General features: G+C 38.1%; 1 protein-coding gene across 4 annotated transcripts in view; it reads right to left on the reverse strand.

Moving 5' to 3' along the window:
* NFIB (nuclear factor I B) overlaps nucleotides 1-19,652 on the reverse strand; it is a 269,957-nt gene extending 250,305 nt beyond the window's left edge. For all 4 annotated transcript variants that reach the window (XM_046905270.1, XM_046905267.1, XM_046905265.1 and 1 more), the window contains exon 1: nucleotides 19,469-19,652. In XM_046905270.1, the coding sequence (XP_046761226.1) occupies nucleotides 19,469-19,564 (96 nt within the window). In that variant the 5' untranslated portion in view covers nucleotides 19,565-19,652. The remainder of the gene's footprint in view (nucleotides 1-19,468) is intronic.
* Nucleotides 19,653-21,160: the final 1,508 nt, after the last annotated feature.

The following is a 21,160-nucleotide window of genomic DNA, read 5'->3' on the forward strand; positions in this document are numbered from 1 at the left end:
TAGAATATCCATCTCAGAAAGGGAGTAGAATTTGCAGGCTCACTGTGGGACTCAGCATGGTGGTGCTGCATCACAAGTTGGTTGTTGGCTCTACCGTGAAGGAATGAATGCTGGATCAGTGGGAGCTTGGGGACATCAGGGTTGAGAAGTTTTGACAAAGTGCTGTATTCAATCTCTTGTTACTATTACCTCCTTTATCTCTCCTATAGGCAGAAAAAGCTACACATGACATTAATTGCAATACTGTTTTCTTTCACAGCGATTATTTTCCAAAAACTTATCTGTACTCTACATTATTTACTAAAACAAACATCTGAAATAAGGAACAGTTTTTGTTCATCTGCAAACACTTTAACTTCTCCCTGTGCTATTTTCCAAGCAAAAAGACGCATGAAGAATCATTTCCAGTATTTGAGAGAACAGAGAGACAGAGCGCTACTCATGTACATGCACGCACAAAATAGTAATATCCCTGCACTGTTGTGCAGTGACCAAACAAACAAACAAACAAAAAAAAGATGATTATATCCTGTCCAGCATGCTGGCAAAAAAGCAATCCAATCCAAATCCAATCCAATAAATAAGAGAACTCCTGTGATGAAATCAGAAGGGCCCCGGAACAGATACTTCAATGGACGACACTTAGAATACATACTTGAATGGATGAGGCAATACAGTCTTTGTTGCTTTCAGCATTTTTTGTTGTTGGTGGTGGGTTTTTTGTTTGTTTGGTTTTTTTTCCCTATTTATATGAATAGAAACAGTTTCTCTAGAAGGAAATAATGATGGCTATAGTGGCTGAATTGTCAGAAATTTCTTTGTTTGCATATGATAAAGGAATTGAGTTATAATTTCTACATAGTGCACATGTAAAGAAGAAATAGAAAGAAACATGATTTAAGAAATAATGTCCTTCTTCCACACTGCAAGTATGAAGGATGTATAAGCTCACAGTGCAAACCAAGAGTCTTCTTTATCAAATGTTTCCACAGAAGATTATCAGAGGGAGCAATGGCTCAGACGGAAGAGCTCTAGATGAATAAAGATGATGCAAACGTAATGCAGAAGCATTCTGGCAGCAAGTACCAGTTCTGCAGCTGAAATGCCCAAGCGCCTCACTGCTGATGCTGTGTAAATGGAGCAGCAAGAGGGGTATCACACCCCAGCCTACTTCTGCAGTCAGTCCCAGGGGAGCACTCAGAACTTACATATACTCACTGAAGTGGTGAGACCAAAGCACTGTGCCTATACTACACTATCAGACCTGCAGGGAAGAACTGTGAGATCATTTACGGAGTCATAGATTCATTTAGCTTGGAAAACACCCTTAAGGTTATCAAAGGAGTGTCTACCATTGCAGATGAAGTCACACAGGCTACACATACAGAAAAGATACAAACTGTTCTTCATAAAGTGGTAAGGAAAAGCACAATGTTATTGACAGTATATCTGACCTGCTGTTCTGTCTGTGTGGGTCTGGTGGAAGTGTTTGAGAAGGGTGGCAGGGTTCAAAAGAAACTTCACTTTTACACATAATGGCAAACTTACAGGTAAACAAGGAGAACAGTGTTCTCCATTCATACTAGGTGCACACAGCACCAACAGCACCCTGATTTTCACAGTTTCAGTGTTTTACTTCTTCAGCTTTTTACAGTCTCTGCATCTAGGCACAGAATCTACCCGTCCATCCATGAAGCTAATTAATCCAAATTTCATACTAGGAAAAAAAAAAAGTCACAGACATACTAAAACATTTTGGACCAAAGCAGGCTTGCAGCAAAGCTGAATATGGCAGTTTGGGCTTCCAAGTCCTATGCTACTTACACAGAACTGCTTGACTTTTGTTCATCAGGTCACAGTCCCTTGAAACTCTGCTTCTCTAACATCCGTGCAGTGTTTCATATACTGTTTCATCAGATTCACATCTGAATTATATCACTAAAATTAATCGCTTCAACAACTTTGATTTAGAATATGGTTTAAGTTCAATTAGTTGTTGCCTAAAATCCTCAGTTTTTACCAGCTTTTACTGTAAGACCTTCAAGACTACTTCACTCTCCAAATTTTTGCATGATTTCTGCTTTATTTTGCTAAGTTAGAATTGTAGAACTGCTCAGGTTGGAAAAGACCATAAAGACCATCGAGTCCCACCATGACCTAACCATACAACCCTAACTCTAACATCCCTCCACTAAATCATGTCCCTGAGCACCACATCCAAATGGTTTTTAAACACATCCAGGGATGATGACTCAACCACCTCCCTGGGGAGCCTATTCCAGTGCTTAACAAGATCTCTTTCTTCTTATAAGCACATATTCATAGAACTATAATGGTTGGAGGGCTGCTCCAAAAGAAATGCCTTTTCTTTTATTACATTGGTCCTCAATGTCGGAGGCAAATGTTGATGTCATCAAAGTAGAGATTGAAACTTCCCACCTGTATTGCATTACATGTTGTTGCTGTGTGACAGATGGCAGCAGAGGGGCAGTCTGACAAAATGGTGTCTGACATAGAAGTGCATCTGAAGCAAAGCTGTGGAATTGAATTCCTCCATGCAGAAGAAAATGACACCTGTTGGCACTCACCAACATTAGCTGAATGTTTATGGACACCATACAGGGAACAGTGGGCGAAGCAGATCATCTCCTCGGGCACAGATTTTTATGAGTACAGCATACACGCTCATCACCAGCAAAAATGCATAGCTAGTGGTGGTGCCTATTTTAAAAAATAGCATTTTTTAGCTGTGAATCTGATTTATCAAATAGTGCTATTACGTTCTTTGTGTGTGTTGTAGTTTTCACAGAAATTAACAGGAGGCATTACTTTCAAAACAACCTACATACCTAAAACTGTGTGCTAATGATATAAAGAGAATTTTATGAACTGAAGGTTTGCTGATGATTCTCAACTCTACTGCCCTTCTTGCTACCATACCCAGAACACTCAGTAACCTATTTGTCAAATAATATTCTTTAACAGCGAGTCCTGTGGTTTACTCACATAGCATCTCAAAAACCTTTTTGCATACACCTCTCATGTGTCCCACTTGACATTTAGTTCTGTATAATGAGCATAAGTCAAGCACCTTCTTTACAATGTGTAATATTTATATTTCTTTTGTATATCTTCTCATTCTTCTGCCCTCTAACCTAAGAAACCCTACTCTCTTTAATCTCTTCTTGTAATTGACGTAGCCTCCTGTGGCTGTGCTTTGGGGACAGAGAGCAGACAGTGTTCCTTGTGTTCCTCTGGCCAGAGCAGTTCTTCTTTCTCTCTTCACAGACTTAGAGACTTAGAGGGTTAGGAGAGGGGAAAAAAAAGGAAATCCTCCTTAGCAGCAGTCTCAAGATGATTATGAACAGCTTTGGCTGTGAGTGATAAGAATAACCAGAGATAATATCAACTAGACTGATAGCAATTTTTCATGCACTGACTAGCAGGCAACCTGTTTTCACTTAAAAATTATTTTCAAAAACTCACCAAAAGTTGCCATCTTGAAAGTATTTCTTAGAAGACTACCACCTGCATGTAATAATGTGTGACTGTGCACGTTCAGCCATCCATTCTCACCAGGATCCTTTATAAGCAGTCAAAAGAAGAGCTTCTAATCTTATTCAAAGTACAAATAAGCAAGTAGGCTCCAGCACCAAGCAGGGATAAAGCTTGGTTGTTGCAGCTAGTAGCTTAGTGGTCTAGGAATGTTATTTTTCCTGAACACAGTTTTGATTAAAGATTAATAAAACTCAACCAAAGTGTTTTATCTCGTGTTTGAAAACAAACAAACAAACAATCCACAACACATATACATAACCAATAAACAAAACATTTTCCATTAAATTTGCTCACTGCTGAAATATGATGTCAGCTCAAGCAGTAACAGTACACGTGACCCACACTTTCTTCTCTAGTTTTCAAAGAAATTCTTGAAGACAGTTTGTGCTTTGGGTGAGGCACAGACAACTGCCCCTGAGGTGGTAGGATTTCACCTGAGTATGACTAAAGGCAGAAAAGTTCTGGCCAATAATATCAGGATATAGGAGAAATAAAATTAAAATCACATTGGAATAATTCTTTCAACAATTAAACAATCTTTATTGTGTAGTTTTGCCTACCTACAAAGGTAGTAACACAACCAACACTCAGGTAGAGGGTGTATGGTACAATTTGGTGGATTTTGACTTCTCCATATGAGGTAGCAAAGACTATCATTGCAAAGCCTTGAAAAAGCATGCAAATGTGTCTCTTTCCAAGGAACATCAAAAAGTATTTAACTAACTTAAAGACACTATTCCACTTTACAGTAAGTATCTAGTTTTTCTATAATAATGTTGGGGTATAAGAAGTCTTTTGAACACAGACACCACCACCAACAAAGCTACTGAATCTATTTATATGCTAACCATCATATAGCATAAGGTTTCTTCAGACTCTCCGTTCAAAATCCTTTATCAATTATTTGCCATCTCTTGCATCAGAAGGCCACAAGTTTGGATCAGAAAGTGTTCATCACCTGATGAAGACAAAGCTCAGAATACTCACACTTGGGCTGGTTTGTACACCTAATTCTACACACATTGTTACCGGATGATCTCGGAAGCCTTTTCCAACCTTGATGATTCTATGGTTCTGGTGTAATTCTGAAACTGCAAAATTATCATTTTTAAAAAATCAAGGATTACAAAACAGTATTTTTATTTTTACATTATTCATATTTCAGCTATGAGGGGCAATTTCACAGTACTGAGGAGAACCTCTTATTTTTCATCACGGACACATGACTCATGCATGAGTTGGAAGTACTTTTGAAGTATATGCTGCTACTTACTTGGTGTTAGTTCAAGTTTCAGATTAATTGGCAAGGTGAGTTCCTGAAGTACTCCTGAAAATTAGTCTTGCCTACAGTATGGCTTTCACTCCCTGTTTTGTCAGAGCAAAATGGCTTGCAGGCAGTTCAAAGGGTTCTATTAAGCTCTCAAGTTTCTTGAAAAACTGAATTCCTGACATCTGTCATGTAATGCTCTAATACAGTTTTAAAGTACTCTTTCTCATATATATCTTAGCTCCATACAATGTGGGACACTGTAAGAATGTGCCATGCAGTTAGGCAGAGAAATAACCTCAGCTGGACACAGGTCACGACTGAAAGAAATCATCCAGATTTATAGATCTCTAGAAATATTGCCATTCATGAATCTTTAATAAAAGCAATTTAGACAAAGACTACCTTGTTCTATTACCCAAACATTCCTGAAGACAAAGTCATTTATGTTCTATAAAAATGTTTGTGAAATCAGTGCCCATATAAATTACTCAGCAGACAACTCAGTACATTGATTTCTTAAGAATATATTAAAAGCTTGGGGGAAAAAAAAAAAAGTTTATCAAAAGTGATTCAGACATGTCTGAAGTTTCATGAAGTTACCACGAAATGTCCTTCTACGTAGCCAAGAAAAATGACATGAAATTAAAACAGTGGTAGCTTAGCAGAGCAAAAGGACAAAGCCTTAACAAATCCAACTGCTGTGAGACAGCTCCCATTTAGGCAGTCTACTTTAGTTATCTTCTAAGAGAGAAATCCCTCCCTAACCTCCACTGGCCAAGTATCTGTTAGTTATAAAGAGAGCTCAGCTGTAGACGTCTACACTATAGGAAGCTCCTTCCATCAGATAACCCCTTCTCTACGTGACACTGGTGAGTCACTGTGTGTGTCTGAGTTCTGGGCCCATCTCCAAGAAAACACATCAGGTGTATCCCTAAAAGCTGTGGTGAGCATTGTTATTAAATGATCACCATGAGCTTCACCTGGCACTCTGATTTATAAGCATGGATTATTTTCAATTACATCTTAACAATAAAATAATAAAACCTGCGTGCTCCTGAAAGGTACTAGTACCCCTTCTTTAAAATGTTATTTCACCTCAACTGTTTCAAATGAAATTTATTATTGTTTCAAGCCATTTTTATATTAACTGTACATTTAGAGAGAGTCAAATCCCTTACAAATCAAAGGAGGACCAAAAGAGTGTTTGAAGCACAGGAGTAAGTCCAAATTCAAAGCACTCTTAATGGACACATTAAATCCAGTTTCATTCTAGCCTGGTGTAGACCAAAAAGGGTTGTTTTGTTGAAAATAACAAAACAATTACTGCATCTGAACAGAGGATACAACATCCAGGTGGCAGTTTGTAACTTCCTGAAATGCTTTAAAAATGTTTTCTGATCATATCTCTTAGCACTTGGTATCTACAGTATTTAGACAGAAAGACAGGAAGAATTCAGCTTCTTGAAAAATATGCTATGCATGCACAAACATTTTCAGATCTGGCTGTGAGCAGCTGAGACAGTTTGGAAGATGAGAGTTCTATTTAACTTAATACTGTAAATACTTTCTATCTAGCCATGAATTTAACGATAAAAGAATTCACACATTTCTTATCCAAGAAGGAATTTAAGATGGTTGGCAATTCTTGCTGAAGTAGGTTTTTTTTTTTTTTTTTTAATAAAAATGCCAACTAATCAAATTTTCAATTGAAATTTAACAGCTTATGCCAAACTTCAAGCTGAAAGAGGCAGAATATAATTAGTCATGAGATGAAAAGTAAGAAAATAAAAGTCGTAACAACATCTTAATGGCTGGAGTATAGAAAACCCAGTTTCTAGCCTTTTTTCACATTCACTAACAAAAGGCGTATCTCTCAGATTTCATTTTTTGCTGTGGTTGGTAAGTAATTTAGAGCGAGTGTCTGAACCTCCTTAAAACTCTTGCACATTTGCAGAAAAAGAAAATATTCAGTTCTCTGGCTATCTATTTTAGGTATGCAAAATGGTAGAGCAGGGAATTTAATCTTTGTCGTATGTTTTCCTGGCTACGACCCTAGCATACAAGTTGCTGTCTGCCCATCTGTGAGCTATCTTCTCTCTGCCTCGCTGCTCTTTCCCCTCCTCTTTCCCAATCTTAACGAGCCAAAAAAAACCAACAAACAACAACAACAAAAATGGATTTTTTTTTTTCACTCTGCAATAGAAAATACTTGATTCTTGGGAAATTAGGGCAGAAAAACAAACCAATCTAAAATCCAATACCACATAAAATGCTTACAAAATCTGTACATTAATAATAATTTTTGTAGGATGGACATTTTTCACTTCTTAATTATTTTCTAATGTTGATCTCCTGTCTGCTCAGCATGTCCAAAAACAGAGATATTGTTCTAATATGACCACCACAGTGAAGCATTCAGGCTTTTGAAGTTTTTCTTTTTTTGAACAAATAACCTTTCTTTTCAGGGTAAAGACTTACTCCTTCCTGAGCAGTTTCATTCACAGAAAAACATTTACCTTAAGGTTTGCTTAAAACAGATTTTCTATCTTGTTTTATGAGGGTACTTCTGGAACTCAGAGCTCTTGTATCTTCCCTTCTTCAGCTAATTTTTGCATTTATTTTTTTTTTTTAAGCTGGGGAAGCTTTTATCTTTTGTTTTGTGTGCTATCTTGGTAGCTAACAAAATCTTTTCTTGTGGCTCTTCTCCTGCCTAGCAGAAGGGTTGAGCATAAAGTGGGAGTGCTACTGAATTCAGATTCAGCAATAGCGCCCAGATTTTATGGCTAGAGGGCAAGTTACTGTGCTTCAGATCTGTAGCACATCTGTACTGCACACTGCAGCACCAGGCAGGGATGCACTCTGTATGGTTAGTACAAAAACACTTGTACAAGAGAGAAAGCTCTTGATGTGATAATTTTACCTGTTTCTTGTTCAGCTCGATTATGGATAAAACCTTACACGTTATGTTGCCAGGAATACTACGGATGTTCGTAAGATTACTTTTTAGAACAATACGCTATAGGTGTCAAAAATAATGCTTAAAACTGTGAATTTCTTTCCCGTTATCTCTGATGATTTTCAGTCAGAGGGCTTAGGAGGTGCACTCAGACATTCCACCCCGTAAGTGACAATCTCCTGTCCTTCCTGTTGAAATTTGCTTGAGTATTTGCTTTTGTCACTGAGACACTCTGGAAGCCAGTATTTTTAGTTTGTTTGTGGGAAGGGGGAGATCATAAAATAAAAGCCCTACTGCCATATCACTCTTTTAAACATACTCATTCTTCTCTGCTCTTTATCATTTTTGCTTCTGGGAGATGTTCACATGTTAAATTTCACTAGACATTGTCATCCACTTTCTCAAACACAGTATGTATTGAGATCACAATGCCAGGAAAGATTCATTTAAAGGTATATGCCAGCAATACCAAAATACATTTCCTGAGAAAATAATAATAAAAAAAAAAAAAAAATCCAGCCACGAATTGTCTGTGTGATATGTATTACTTAAAAGTGCATCCACAAATGAGTAGGTACACCAATGTGTTAGATTTCTCATGAGACACTGTTTGGAAGGCAGAATTAGAGTACAGCAACACACTTTTTTAAAGCTCAAGAAGCAGCAACCTTGAGAAAACTATGTTTTCAGAATGCAGCCTGAACATGTTCTCAGCAATGCATGAGAGCTTACTAAACGCATTTTACTGACTTTCATAAAATAATGATGTCATCCCAAAGATTGGCTTGACACCTGAGAAGCCTAAAAGATCTCTCAAGCCAACAGATTGCTCTTCTTGACCTCAGAATTTCATCTCAAAGAACACCTCTATGCAAAAGCACAAAAAGTCTTCAGCTGCTGGTATGAAAACACTGGAAAGCCCCACATAATTCTCTGGGAAGACCAAAACGATTTCCATCCTACCTTCACAATGCAGCTTCTACTGACTGTGTTTCATCCTCCCTTCTTCTCACACAATGCTCACAAACACATTTTCCCTTAGGAGAGAGATGTGTGGCATTGTATTGATACAACTTTTTCAAATATCTGATGACATACAAAGGCTCAAATAAGACAGAAGCTCAATAGTCTAGACAGAGACAAGATTAATTACAATTTTAGATTGTCTTCAACTGAATAAATATTGAAATTATTGGTCCTATAAGAAGGGGCAGTGTATGTGATGGACATATAAACCAAGACACTACACAAGTATACAATATCCCCACACTCTTCCAAATTACACCTACTGCTGCACACAGTAAAACCAGTTTTACTTTAATTTCTGTGAATAACAGGGCATTATTTTGGAAATACACCGTCTAACCAGGAAATCTTTGTTTCTGCTGAAGAAATACATAGTAGGGCTTGCTGTAGTACCACACTGTAGTTATAAATAGCAATAACTGATATACAGGAGATTCTTGAAAATATCTTTAGGCTAAGGTGTGTCTGGGAAATTCTTTCCTAGTCTGATATTTAAAATATCCATAAAATCTGTTCTCAAACCTCTGACCAAAGAGAGGCAGGGAAATGAGGTGTTGCATATCTGGACAACCTTTAAAATAGAGAGCATCTCAGACTATATTAGTTTCATAGTGAAGGGTAAAGCTACTCGATTTATTTATTTTTTTTTAAGAAATTACTCATACAATCTAGTAATACTGTAATTATTCAGAAGCCAGCTGTATACCAAATGCTAAAACACTGAAGGTCAATCACATTTTATCCTACAGAGTGTCTCTTCAAAGGTAGATTTTCTCTACCCTACCAGTTTAATTTTGTTAGCAATATCACAGACATACTCATAGAGCATCTAGTCTTCTTTTAGCACGAAATAAACCTAATTTGGAAAAAAATCCTTGTAGTGTCTCTGCTGTGTAGTGTATTAGTCACCCTATCCTTTACACATTAAGCTCTTTGGCATTATAGGAGAAATCATCTGCTACATACTGGCATCAAGCAATAGCAGATTCATAAACTCTGCCCTTAATCTCTCTTTCAGTTTTCTTCCAATTAGAAACAATCTTTCCCTGATACTCTAATTAATACTTACACATTAAAATATTAGGCATTATAGCAGAAATCATCTGTTATATTCTTGCATAAAGCAAAAACAGGTTTGTAAGCCCTTGCCCTTAATCTTTCTTTCAATTTTCTTCCATTTAAAAACAATCTTTCCCCAATACTCTAATTAATGCAAATGATATTCATGATTAGTTAGTATTATGCTAATCTGAGCCCCAAATTTACCTAAATCTGCATGGTGTTGTCTGAGTACCAGATTGCTTTGGGTTTCTAAGTAAAATTACATTAGCCTGCCAGCTGTACAAAACAACATGATAGAGTAGAAATCCAAGCAAATCATCAAGATTACATTAGTTTTGTTTCTTAATGAACAACTGTTTGCATTAGGGATTACAGACAAATTATGGTTTTCCTCTCTGTACCCAGGCAGCCAGGCATCTGTTGAGAAGTTTCATTTTTTTTCCTGACTACCCCTAAATAGATTGAGAGGATCTAAGGCGGGGAGAGGAGTCTAATATTTTACGTAATTGAATTTTTTCCATTACAAAGCTATCACCACTCTGGGGCTCACACTTAACCTCAAATTTCTCTCTTCAACCACTGTCTGGAATGCAGGAGAAAGCTGATTGTTTTGTTGTTTTTTTTTTTTTTCAGGGAGGTATCCATCACCCTGCTTCTCCTCTCCCTGTACAGAAACAGGTTACATACCTTACAGCAGTACCTGCTCGCCGTTGCACTTCAAGACAATTTCCAAAACTGTGCTGCTGCAATTCCTACAGCTCTGGAACAAACAGTATGCCAGCAGAAAGCACCATGTGTGAAACACAGGGATGCTTTGTAGCCTGTGTCAGCAGCACACGCAGGAAACCGAGCTATGCAAAGTTGGGCGATAATGAGCGTGGTACCACCAAGACTGCTAATATTTAAAGAGTAACAATGAAGCACAGTTTTGTGTACGTATGTAATTCAGCAGCCTGTTCACATTTGCTCGTTCTGTGTCAAACTGCTATAACATGCTTGTTATTATGTTCTGCTTGATTTAATTATGCTCCTGGTATACAGGTTTACTCATTCTTCCGTGCACTAATCTCGTCCCCAGAACTCACACTGTGACAGCTCATTACTGTTGGCAAAAATGTAGGACACTGATAGGAAAAGAAAGGCTCTGATACATTCATCAGTGTCTATCTAGACCTTCTGATTACAAGATACAAGTAACGAGTTAATTGTGGATCAATCTGCAAAGTGCAGGACAGCAAAGGGTGGGTAGATCACTCTCCATATCTTGAATGACAACACTAAGGAGGAGCAGAATAATTCTGAGTAATTTCTTTACTTGTGTCGAACCCTGTGTTGACAGTGAAAACCCTCTTTGCCTATCCAGGGCATCAGATGCATACAAGCTTGCACTGAAAGGTACTGCCATTGTTGTGGAATTTAAGAACCCCTACCAGATATCCCCCTAGAACATGACCTCCTTTTCACTTCCTTCAAATGAACTGTTTAAATAGTCACATTTAGCAGCAAGATATGAAGTAAAAACAAACCAAAACCCAAATGATATATTTTCCAATTATAGTAAAAAAATACATATTCCAGACCTACTTCTGTAAACATTCGAGTCTCTTAATGCAAACTACTACAGAAAACAAAAACAAAAACAAAAAAAACCATTCTAAGCCCAATCTTAAATGTTTGCAAAATTGAGCACACAAAAAATACCTGCATATGAACAATACAGCAAATGCATTAAGTCTTTCATTTTCTCAAAATCATTCAAAACTCTATGAAAAGTTCTGAGTGACTTCTAAAATGTTTTGGAAAAGCTATTTTTAAGATATCTTGGCCTGAAATAGGTGAGCTGCACCTTGATTGTCAGTGGGTCTTAATAAATACAGCAGTTCAAACTGGAGCAAGATGGAATCATGTTTCCTACTTGGAAAGCTGCCTAAGAGTTAATACAAAGGACTGGTTTCCTTTCAAGCTGGTCATATATACCTCTGTATAGTTCTTGCTTTTGATAACATATGCAGATAATGAAAATAGTCACCAAGATCAGTCAAGGCCCAATCTTCATATTAGATACAAGAAAACTTCAAATTATCACTTAAGAGAGAAAAACTTATGTATCCCATATTGCAAATACCAGGCATTATACCACATAAATAACAATCTAAGAATAAATACAATGTCGCAGAGTTGGGGGAAAAAAAAAAAAGAAAGAAAGACAAAAACATTACAGTTTTTGCCATGGTAGGAGTCATTTATAAGGCAATTAAACGGACAGAAAATCTGACAGGCTATATGCTGTTCAGTAAAGATATTCTGTTAATTACTGACATGCTCATTATTTTCTATTTGTGAAATAGTGCTAACAATTCATTACATTCTATTCAAGCTCTTACTAGAGAAATACCTTGAGATAATTCTAGCAACACGATAGAAAACACTTCTGGATGAAATGCCCTAAAAGTCACTATACTTAATTAACTTTGATTAAGGGGTTTTAGACATTAAAAACAGCTATGTACCATTGCTACTAACGTACTCACTATGTTCTCATGTAAGCCTTTGCACGTATTACTGAGCTAGCAGTGCTAACCAATGTGGAATTTACCTGCACTGGGTAAACTTCTCTTACTACCAAATTCTCATTAACTAAGGCAGTTGCAGCCTTAGATGAAGCTCCTGCTGAGTTCTACTGTGGAATAACTTATGTGTTCACAACTATTTTGGTTTAAAAAAAAAAAAAAAAAGGATTTTTTATGGCAGGACACAGCATGCCTCTGGAGTCTTGCGAATCACAGACAGGCCTAAAGTGAAAAGCATACCAGAATCATGGCGCTCGTGGTGAGAATCAACACTGCTGCTGAAGACCTCAGTAAAAATTCAGATGAAACAAATTGCTAACTCAGTTTATGTTCTGGCTCACCAGTTCTCACTTGCTATTCTAACTTGCTAATTATCAGCACTAAGGACAGATAATTCATGTGCATTAGGGCTGTACTGTACTCTTGTAGAGCAGGACCTCACGCCTGGGTACTCTGCATTTGCATCAGGTGCTGGGTAGATAGGTTCTAGTCTTCAGAATAAATCTACTTAAAACCTTCTTCTATTCTTTGGCCCTTAACTATTCACTCAAAAATCATTTTGATTGGCAGGCCCAATAACCTCACATTATGGTTATGTAGACACACATAGAATTGGTTCTCCCTTCATGAGCCAGCAGGGCCCTACACTGTTGGTAAAGCAGGGGAAGACTGTTCCATGAGAGCAACACTTGATGAAATATGAAGCTGTGGCTGCACTGTGGGCAGAAGACAAACAAACACCCAAGCGTCATCAGTATCCTCCTACCATCCCCTGTACCCTCATAGAGGCAGCAGAGAAATCCTTCATGTATAGGAACAATTACTGTGGTTTGGAAACTGAGGTAGCAAACACTGATTAAGGAACACCAGCGTGTCTGCAGAAATGTTCTGACAGCTGAAAACCCGATCAGTCTTGCAGAATAGTGTGATGAATCTTACTGGGTTCTGAAATGGTGGTAAGTTTTACCTTCAGGTAACAAGGTGATACCTACTTATGAGGAATCATCACAGGTATTTACTTCTGGTGAAAGATGCCCATAGACAACCCTTTTGTGGTTGGCTAAGGTGTAGTTTTAACGGTATTTTAAAAGTAGAGCTGCTTAAAAGACACGCACACAAAAAAGACAGTTAAAAAAAACCAACATGAATGTGTCAGAATAAGTGGAATAGGACTGGTTACACAGGCAAGCTTTACAGTGTGAGAGTACGAAGTATTTCAAACGCTTAAGTGGTTTAGTTTAAAAGCTCAGTATTAAAGGATTCAGTTGGATCCTCTGTTCATTTTTAATGGGGACATACCTGTTGTACTGTCTCCACAATTCTCAAGCAAAACCACTACAAGTTTGAAAGAGTTGATTTTGTTTGTTCTCAGCAGAGTTTGTGTGTATGTCTGTGCCATAATGTTATAATCTCTGATGAACTATTTCAGCTATATCTAATACTTAGGCATTTCTTATTTCCAGCAAGCACTAATGAACTGTATTTCTAGCTGTTCTCTCTAGTAACTTCTACATCTACATTACGTACCACTTACACAGCAAAAATACGTTGTAGGAACCTTCACTTATCTCAATCTTCCATTTATTTACTGAACATGTTTTACTTAAGATTGCAAGCCTAAAATCTTATTCTAGGAGCTTGATGATATACCTCAAAGAGGAGATATATTTCCGGTTTTGATCAAGTTGTCCACCCATGAAAGTGCAGAAAACTCAGTGATGGGTTTTTTTTTCCATCAAAATTTTAATTCAGTATACATCAAATAATACTAGGGACCAATTATCCTAAATTCCATTGAGAAAACAGCTTTTTTGTTTGTTTGTTTTTGGACAGGAAAAAAAAATAGTGCCCTAAAGAAAAATGGAACTGGAAGAAAAAGAAGGAAACTGAAAGAATAGACAGATAACTTCAGATCAGGAAAAAGCAACTTTATTATGAGCTGCATACGATTTCTACAGGTCCTACAAAGATTTAGCACCAGGAGGGTGCCATCGATTGCTTTGTACATGCATACCCTTTATGATAACACATGTTAAGTTACAAGGAAAACTGTCATTGATTAGGTACATGAAACACCTACATTAGATTTTGAATATCATAGCTGCATGAATTACAGCAGCACACAAAGCACCATAGCAATATAAACGGTCTAGAATCATATGTTAGGACTAAATGGTTGATTTCACCTAATTTCAGTTAACTTTGGATCATGCCTTAAGCCAACACAGCACACGCATACACAGACATGTAGTCCCATGCACACAGACATACAAACATAAGTTTAGAGGACTGTTGATGCAGGGCTGTCTTCATAAGAAAACTGTTCAAATTCCTACAGTGAACAGACAAAAAGGGGCACTGTCAGACTCCCGGTGTGCAGCTCTTGCTGGATACAAGTACATAGTGTAAGTAGGAGTAGTTGCTTCGCTTAGAGGGTGCTGCAGTTGCTAACACCTCTCCAAAGCGCATGTAGCTGGAAACACATAGCGAATATGAAAGCGACTGAGAAGTAAATGACACAGAGGAATTAGAATTGCACCTGCCTGTGAACAAGTATAGACATATCTTTCTTGGTTAAAAATGTATTTTATAAAAAATTAGCAGTGAACAAGTGTTAAAAATGAACAACAGCACCTTCATCCCACACTAGTGTATATTGTTAGCATTTAAATTCCCTGCTAGTACTAGGTTTTGACTTGATGAAAGAAAACAAAAACTTGAGTCAGTTATTCCCCTGTTCCTTAATAAGATACATTAGAAACAAACATGCACTTATATATTTATGTTACAGTTTTGCAGATCTCCAGGCAATTTTCTGATTTTAAACAATCCAATACAGAAAAACACCAGGAGTATATGGTACCTGAGCCTGATACAGACTGAAACATAAAAATAAATAAATAAATAAAGATTTACAGTGAGTCGTAAGAATATACACTGTGTATTAAAAAATACACAAGTATTTGTACATCTTTTTGCTGATCATTCAGAATAAGCATTGCATTACACACTTAATAAAGAATTTGCAGTAAGTTATGTTTGCATTCTTATGTAAATCAACATGTTATGAATATAACCTTGAACTAACCCTTCTTCTTACCCACTTCTCCCCCTTAAATTAAGATATTGTGTTTTAAGTCCTTGAATAAGCCCAGCATGTTCAATATGTCTGCAGTTATATTGACATTTGTTTCTAAATCATTTAATTAAAAGTCATTATTGAGAACAAAGGATTCATTAACAAGCTGTACATCTGAACAACTGATGAGTTGTTGTGTTATGAATATCATTTTAATCCAAATTAGAAAACTGCACAGATGTGCTGCTGCAAAATATTGACATACTGCAACTCCCTTGGAATGTGATTAACATTTGTGTAGAACCAAAAAGCACATTAGAACCTGGCTTTACTAATAAATTTAGGATTGGAATAATTCTTTTAATGCAGAAATGAGTTATCTAAATTGTTATGATTTTTGCTTCCACTCAAGATAATATGCTCTATTAATACTCTAATACTGTGCGATCTCTCTTCTTAAAATATTTTCCTAAAAGCCAAAATAAAGGAAAGAAAAGCTATAAACTTTTTACTGACAGTATTTTTCTCCAAGATTTTAAGATCTGTTTTCATCGTCAGATCAAGCCATTAAGCAAAATGAAATTGCAGTATTTGCAACACAAATCTGGATTGCTCTTAACACAAACCTGCCAATACTTTTTCCCAACAGTTTTGAGTAGGCAGATTTTTCTTCATTTTCTATCTCTGCTGCACATGCATGCACATATGATTACAAAACTGAGGTTTTGAGATTAGGGAAAGGAGATTTTTTAGAAAATGTATTTGTACATATTCTATAGATTTGCATGCACCATATGACCCTGATTCTGAAGCAGCCCTTCATCATTAACGATGAGACCATCATCATTTGGTCAGGAAAGAAAAATTTCACGTTTCTACAGGTATCATCCTCTCAATCACACACGTCACCATTCTCTTCACTTACAAAGGGAGATTTTCCAGTCAAAAAATCCTGCAGCATTGCCAGCTGTACCGCAGTTGATATAGGGACTGTCTCTTCTCACTAAATATCTATTTTCTCTCAACACAGAGTTAAATGCAAAATTAAGAAGATGATGCACAATAATGGCCACACTACAGCCGTATAGAAGACTGAGGTAACCAATTAAAAATTTCTCTCCATTTACAGTTACTTAATGTATGAAAAGTTTACTTTTTTGCACTTTTTAATAAATAGATCCATGTTTGAAAGAACACAGATGAAGAGAGTGAATAATGTCTGTTTGTTTGTTTTTCCCTATCAACCCAACTCGTTATTACTGAAGTTAAATAGAAGAACCTGAAAGAAATAAAGAGTAGCACAGAAAACAAGGCAGCCGTATTGCAATGCCATAGGGGGTAAACACAGACTTACTGAGCACCCGTTTCACTTAATTTAGAGAGAAGAAAAGAATATTGTTTTCTAGAAAATAGTTTCATTGTAATATTTTTTTTAAGAAAGAAGCCATTAGTCTAGGAAAACTCAAACCACATTTCGCATAGAACCTCTATCCTGCACAATAACTGTAAAGCAGATAGCTTATCTACGATGAAAAAATACGAGGTTTGTAATGATGTCTGTTATAACAGCATTTGTTAATGAACTTTTTTACAACTATGAGCAACCATCTAAGTACACTATTTCCTGTTCCCCAGGAGGCATTTGCAGTTCAGTGTTTACAATCATTCAGGAAAAGCAGAGGCAGAAAACTAGAAGTCTGCCTCTCTCGCCTTCTTCACTCAGTAGTCTGAGGGATTTTCTTTCACTGCATATTCCTGACAGAGATTTACTGAAGGTAAATGCACAATAAACTGTGGCAATACTTTGTACACTGCGACATTGAATCATAAGGTATTTGTGTCATTCTCTGAGAGAAAAATAACTCATATTGTGCATGAGTTTACCTTAGGTTTACAACTACAGATTTATAAATGAGAAATATGCTTCAAAGTAGAAGGCACAGCTAAAAAAAAAAATAATTGATTTCCACCCACACTTCAACACTCAGACATTTTTAAATTTCCTTTTTAAAGTGAGCATGAAAAACACACACGACAACATTCATGACAACGAACATTTACATTACCTGTATTCTACAGATTACAGTTCAGGATAAAATACTGCATGCAGTGAAAGTATTGATTTTCTTTTCTCTTCGGAAGGAATGACAGCTTACTGAAAGCTGTCTTTACAGAGACTTTTTGTTATAACTAAGACATGCAACTTAAAAAAAAAACCTTTGAACATGCAATACTAAGGAAATCTGTTACACAACATTTCATAGTGCCTTCATCTAAAGTTAGCTGCTTTAACAGCTCATTGCAATACTGCACACGCTTAGACAAAAATCTTCCATTAAAATTCCAAACAGTAAACATAACGCTATAAAGTACAACTCCCTGTGAAAAAGTAGGTTCACAAAACAGCATTTTATCATTTACTTTCCTTCCGTGTTCTTTTTATATTAACACAAATGCAGTACTACTGCAGTAGCTCAACAAGTAGAAAAGACAGAAAAACTCTCCTTCCCTGGATTTAAAAAAGTACAGAAACAATCACAAGTAGCAAGCATAATTTAAATTAAATACTCCCTTCAGATATGATACCCTCACTGAAGGCACGTATCAACATCCACCTTTGGAAAGATAATGAAGTCCTTGCAAAGCAGTGTCGGAAGGCAGTTATAATCAGAGAGCTGCCTTCTGTCCCGGCACTGGGACGTGCTATCCACTGGTGCTCCCCAGACCCACCGCCCAGGAATAAAGTGCCTATTGTCTCAGCACTGTGCTAATTGTGAAAAAGCAGCCCATGCAGTAAGCATAATAATTATCCAGACAAACAAGCAAAGGCAATCATGGAAGGAATGAAAAGGGTAAAAATACACGACCAGACAAAGCAACCCAAGAATGAAATTAATATTCACAATGCAATGTTAGCCCGCAGAAGGTCCCTTTCATGGCATGGCTACTGCATACAAGAGACCATTGTCTACATGCAACAAAATCAGTATGTGAAGAAAACTTCATGTAGCTCCAGAGAGAAGAAAAGCTGTTCTTTCCCAGAAGGCTCGCTCCTCGTCCCACTATTTTGATTAAATAAAATTTTGGACTCTTCTGCCCAGTGTCGTTAAAAAAGTTGCCTCTTAGAGTCCCACCTTCCTTGATCTCTCTAAGGTTTTTTTCCACCTCCCCGCTTTCCTCCCCAGCTGTATAAATATGAACAAAAAACCCATGCTCATCCAAACAAAGAAAAAATGGACTGAATATGCATAGCCTCATTAACTAAATTTAATTATGACAAGCGGCATATTAATCAGTAGTTGCTCCAGTTACTGCATTCATTGGAAGGGAGGAGGACTCCAAATTAAGAGGAAGCGTGGGGGACAATCGCATGCTGATTAGGAGGCTGCTCACAACATGATACAATACACTTTCTAAATAATTATTCAGAGGAAACAGAATAAAAGAAGCAGATTGCTCTATTTTTAAGACCAACTCGGTAACAATTAGCAGGAGCATGATGACAAGGCTGCTTTCTTTTTTCCGTGGCTGCTTCCACCTTCACATTCTCACACCAACTTGTTTGGCAGGCAGTGCAAAATTTGCATTTCACATTAAAAAAAAAAAAAAAGAGAGAGAGAGAGAGAGAGAGAGAGAGAAGGAAACTAAGAGAGAGAGGAAGAAGAAGAAAGAGAAAGAGAAATCCCATGCTGTCCTTGCCTCTGTTTCCTAAGAAGGCCCATGCCACTACAATAGCAGAGAAACACTATCTAGCTGGCTGCGGCATTTGGGAGCCTTGCGGAGTCACCGAGCTGGGGCTTGAAACTTTGCACAGCCTGAACTTTGCAGCATGTCAGCATGTGCACTGCAGCAGTGAAGGAGGAGCTCAGAAAGGGGGGGGAAAAAGAGAAAAGAAAAAAAAAAAAAGCTTTTTTGGGGGGGGAGAAAAAGTTTTCACACCAACTTACCATCCACCAGGTCCTGGCTGACATGTCATAGCATAGCTGCCATTTTATGGAGCTGTCCGACGCTTTCCCTGCCATTACGCCGTCAGCAACCTTCATCAGATGCAGCTCAATGGAAGATAAGACACCTAATCAAGAAAACATCAGCAGTGGCTTGCTGGGCTACATGTAGGCCAATCCTTATCACACTGCATCATGGGAAAAGCTCCTTTATTAGCAAGAACTCCAACCTCACTGATATAAAGACAAGGATCAGGGCTTTTTTTTTTTTCTCTCTCTTTTTTTTCCTTTTTGTCTGAAGGGATTGGTGAAAGTAGCCAGCGCTCTTTGTGTATCATGTGTACGCGAGTTTAGTATCTTGCAAGTGGGCGGCAAACTACATCACTGGGCTATGCAGACTTAAGTTTATTTGCATTCTTCTCAGTTGTATATTGTTTGACATGGTTCGTGGTCAGCTCCGAGAGCAAGAGCGGAGGAAAAGGGGCTGCTCTGAATTAGTGCCTGCCCAGCGTGGGCAGCCCGGCCTCACCCAGGCAGCGGGGGCATGCTTTGGATGCCATAAGCCCCGGTGTGTGCGTACGCACACTCACACATGCAGGCACATGCGCCTGGGAACACACAGGTAGCAGCTGCAGCTGGATGCGGCGGAGGTTGCCAAAGGCTACAAACTGTGTTCTCCTACTGGACATATGGAAGCAGTTTAACTCTTTGCAATCAGCCTGTCACAGGGAATAGGATGGCTGGTGAGCTGGTGTGAGGAGCGGGGGTGGGCATGTAGTTTGGTTTCAGTGCCGCAGACTTTTCCCCCTCCCTTCCCAAGGATGTCCATGATCTCCCCTGCTCCGGGTGATCTGGCTGGGAAGGGGGAGGCGAGGGGGAGGGAGCTTCTCCCTTCTGTTCCACAGCCTCTGGTCATCTGCCTGTTGTACCTACCGCCAGCAGGGAGAGAAGGCAAAACAAAACCTGCAAGGTTTTCCAGGCAGAATGGAAAACACGAGATTCCCTGAAGGAAGGCCTGGCTTAGAAGAACGGATAATTTTCATTTAATTTTAAGAGGCAGAAATAGGAAAGTATGTATATAAACACATAGAGGAAATCAATAAACCCTGGCTCATGTTAAAGGGGATGGATATACGGAAGGAACAGGATTTGCTAGTCTTGCTTGAAGGGGTCAGCATCAGTTTCACCACTGTGCTGCAGATTCTGCATGTGCTTTACATGCAAGTCCCTCTTTGGCCAGAAATATCATATTTCAGAGATTGCCAACTTAAAATTATCACATTAAAACAATAATGGCAGAACAGCAAGCACTGCACATGCTTAGCATCTCTGTACTAGTGATTGTGTTTTCGGTTTGTCATCTTCCACGTCATTGTCTGAGCATTTTCCACTAAAAAAGACTTTTAATTTCACAAGATCATTACACCAATTTGCCTTGAACCATAGGTCAGACTCCAGGACTGCGGCATGTGTTATGGATGTACCACACTGCAGCACACGGCCACCGCCAGGACTCCTCATTATTGCATCTCTTCTTTCCCATTCACTTGTTTGCTCCTTTTCCCTCCCTCTTCAGTCCTTTTCCCTTCCCTTCCCTTCCCTTCTCGCAGCTGAGGCTGGTGTAGCTACTGCCTTAGAACTGGAACACTCCTGCTGATAAGCAGAGCATCCATGCATGCTCAGAGTGCTTCTGAT

This window comes from Gallus gallus, chromosome Z (assembly GCF_016699485.2).
Source record: "Gallus gallus isolate bGalGal1 chromosome Z, bGalGal1.mat.broiler.GRCg7b, whole genome shotgun sequence".
Lineage (NCBI taxonomy): Eukaryota > Metazoa > Chordata > Aves > Galliformes > Phasianidae > Gallus > Gallus gallus.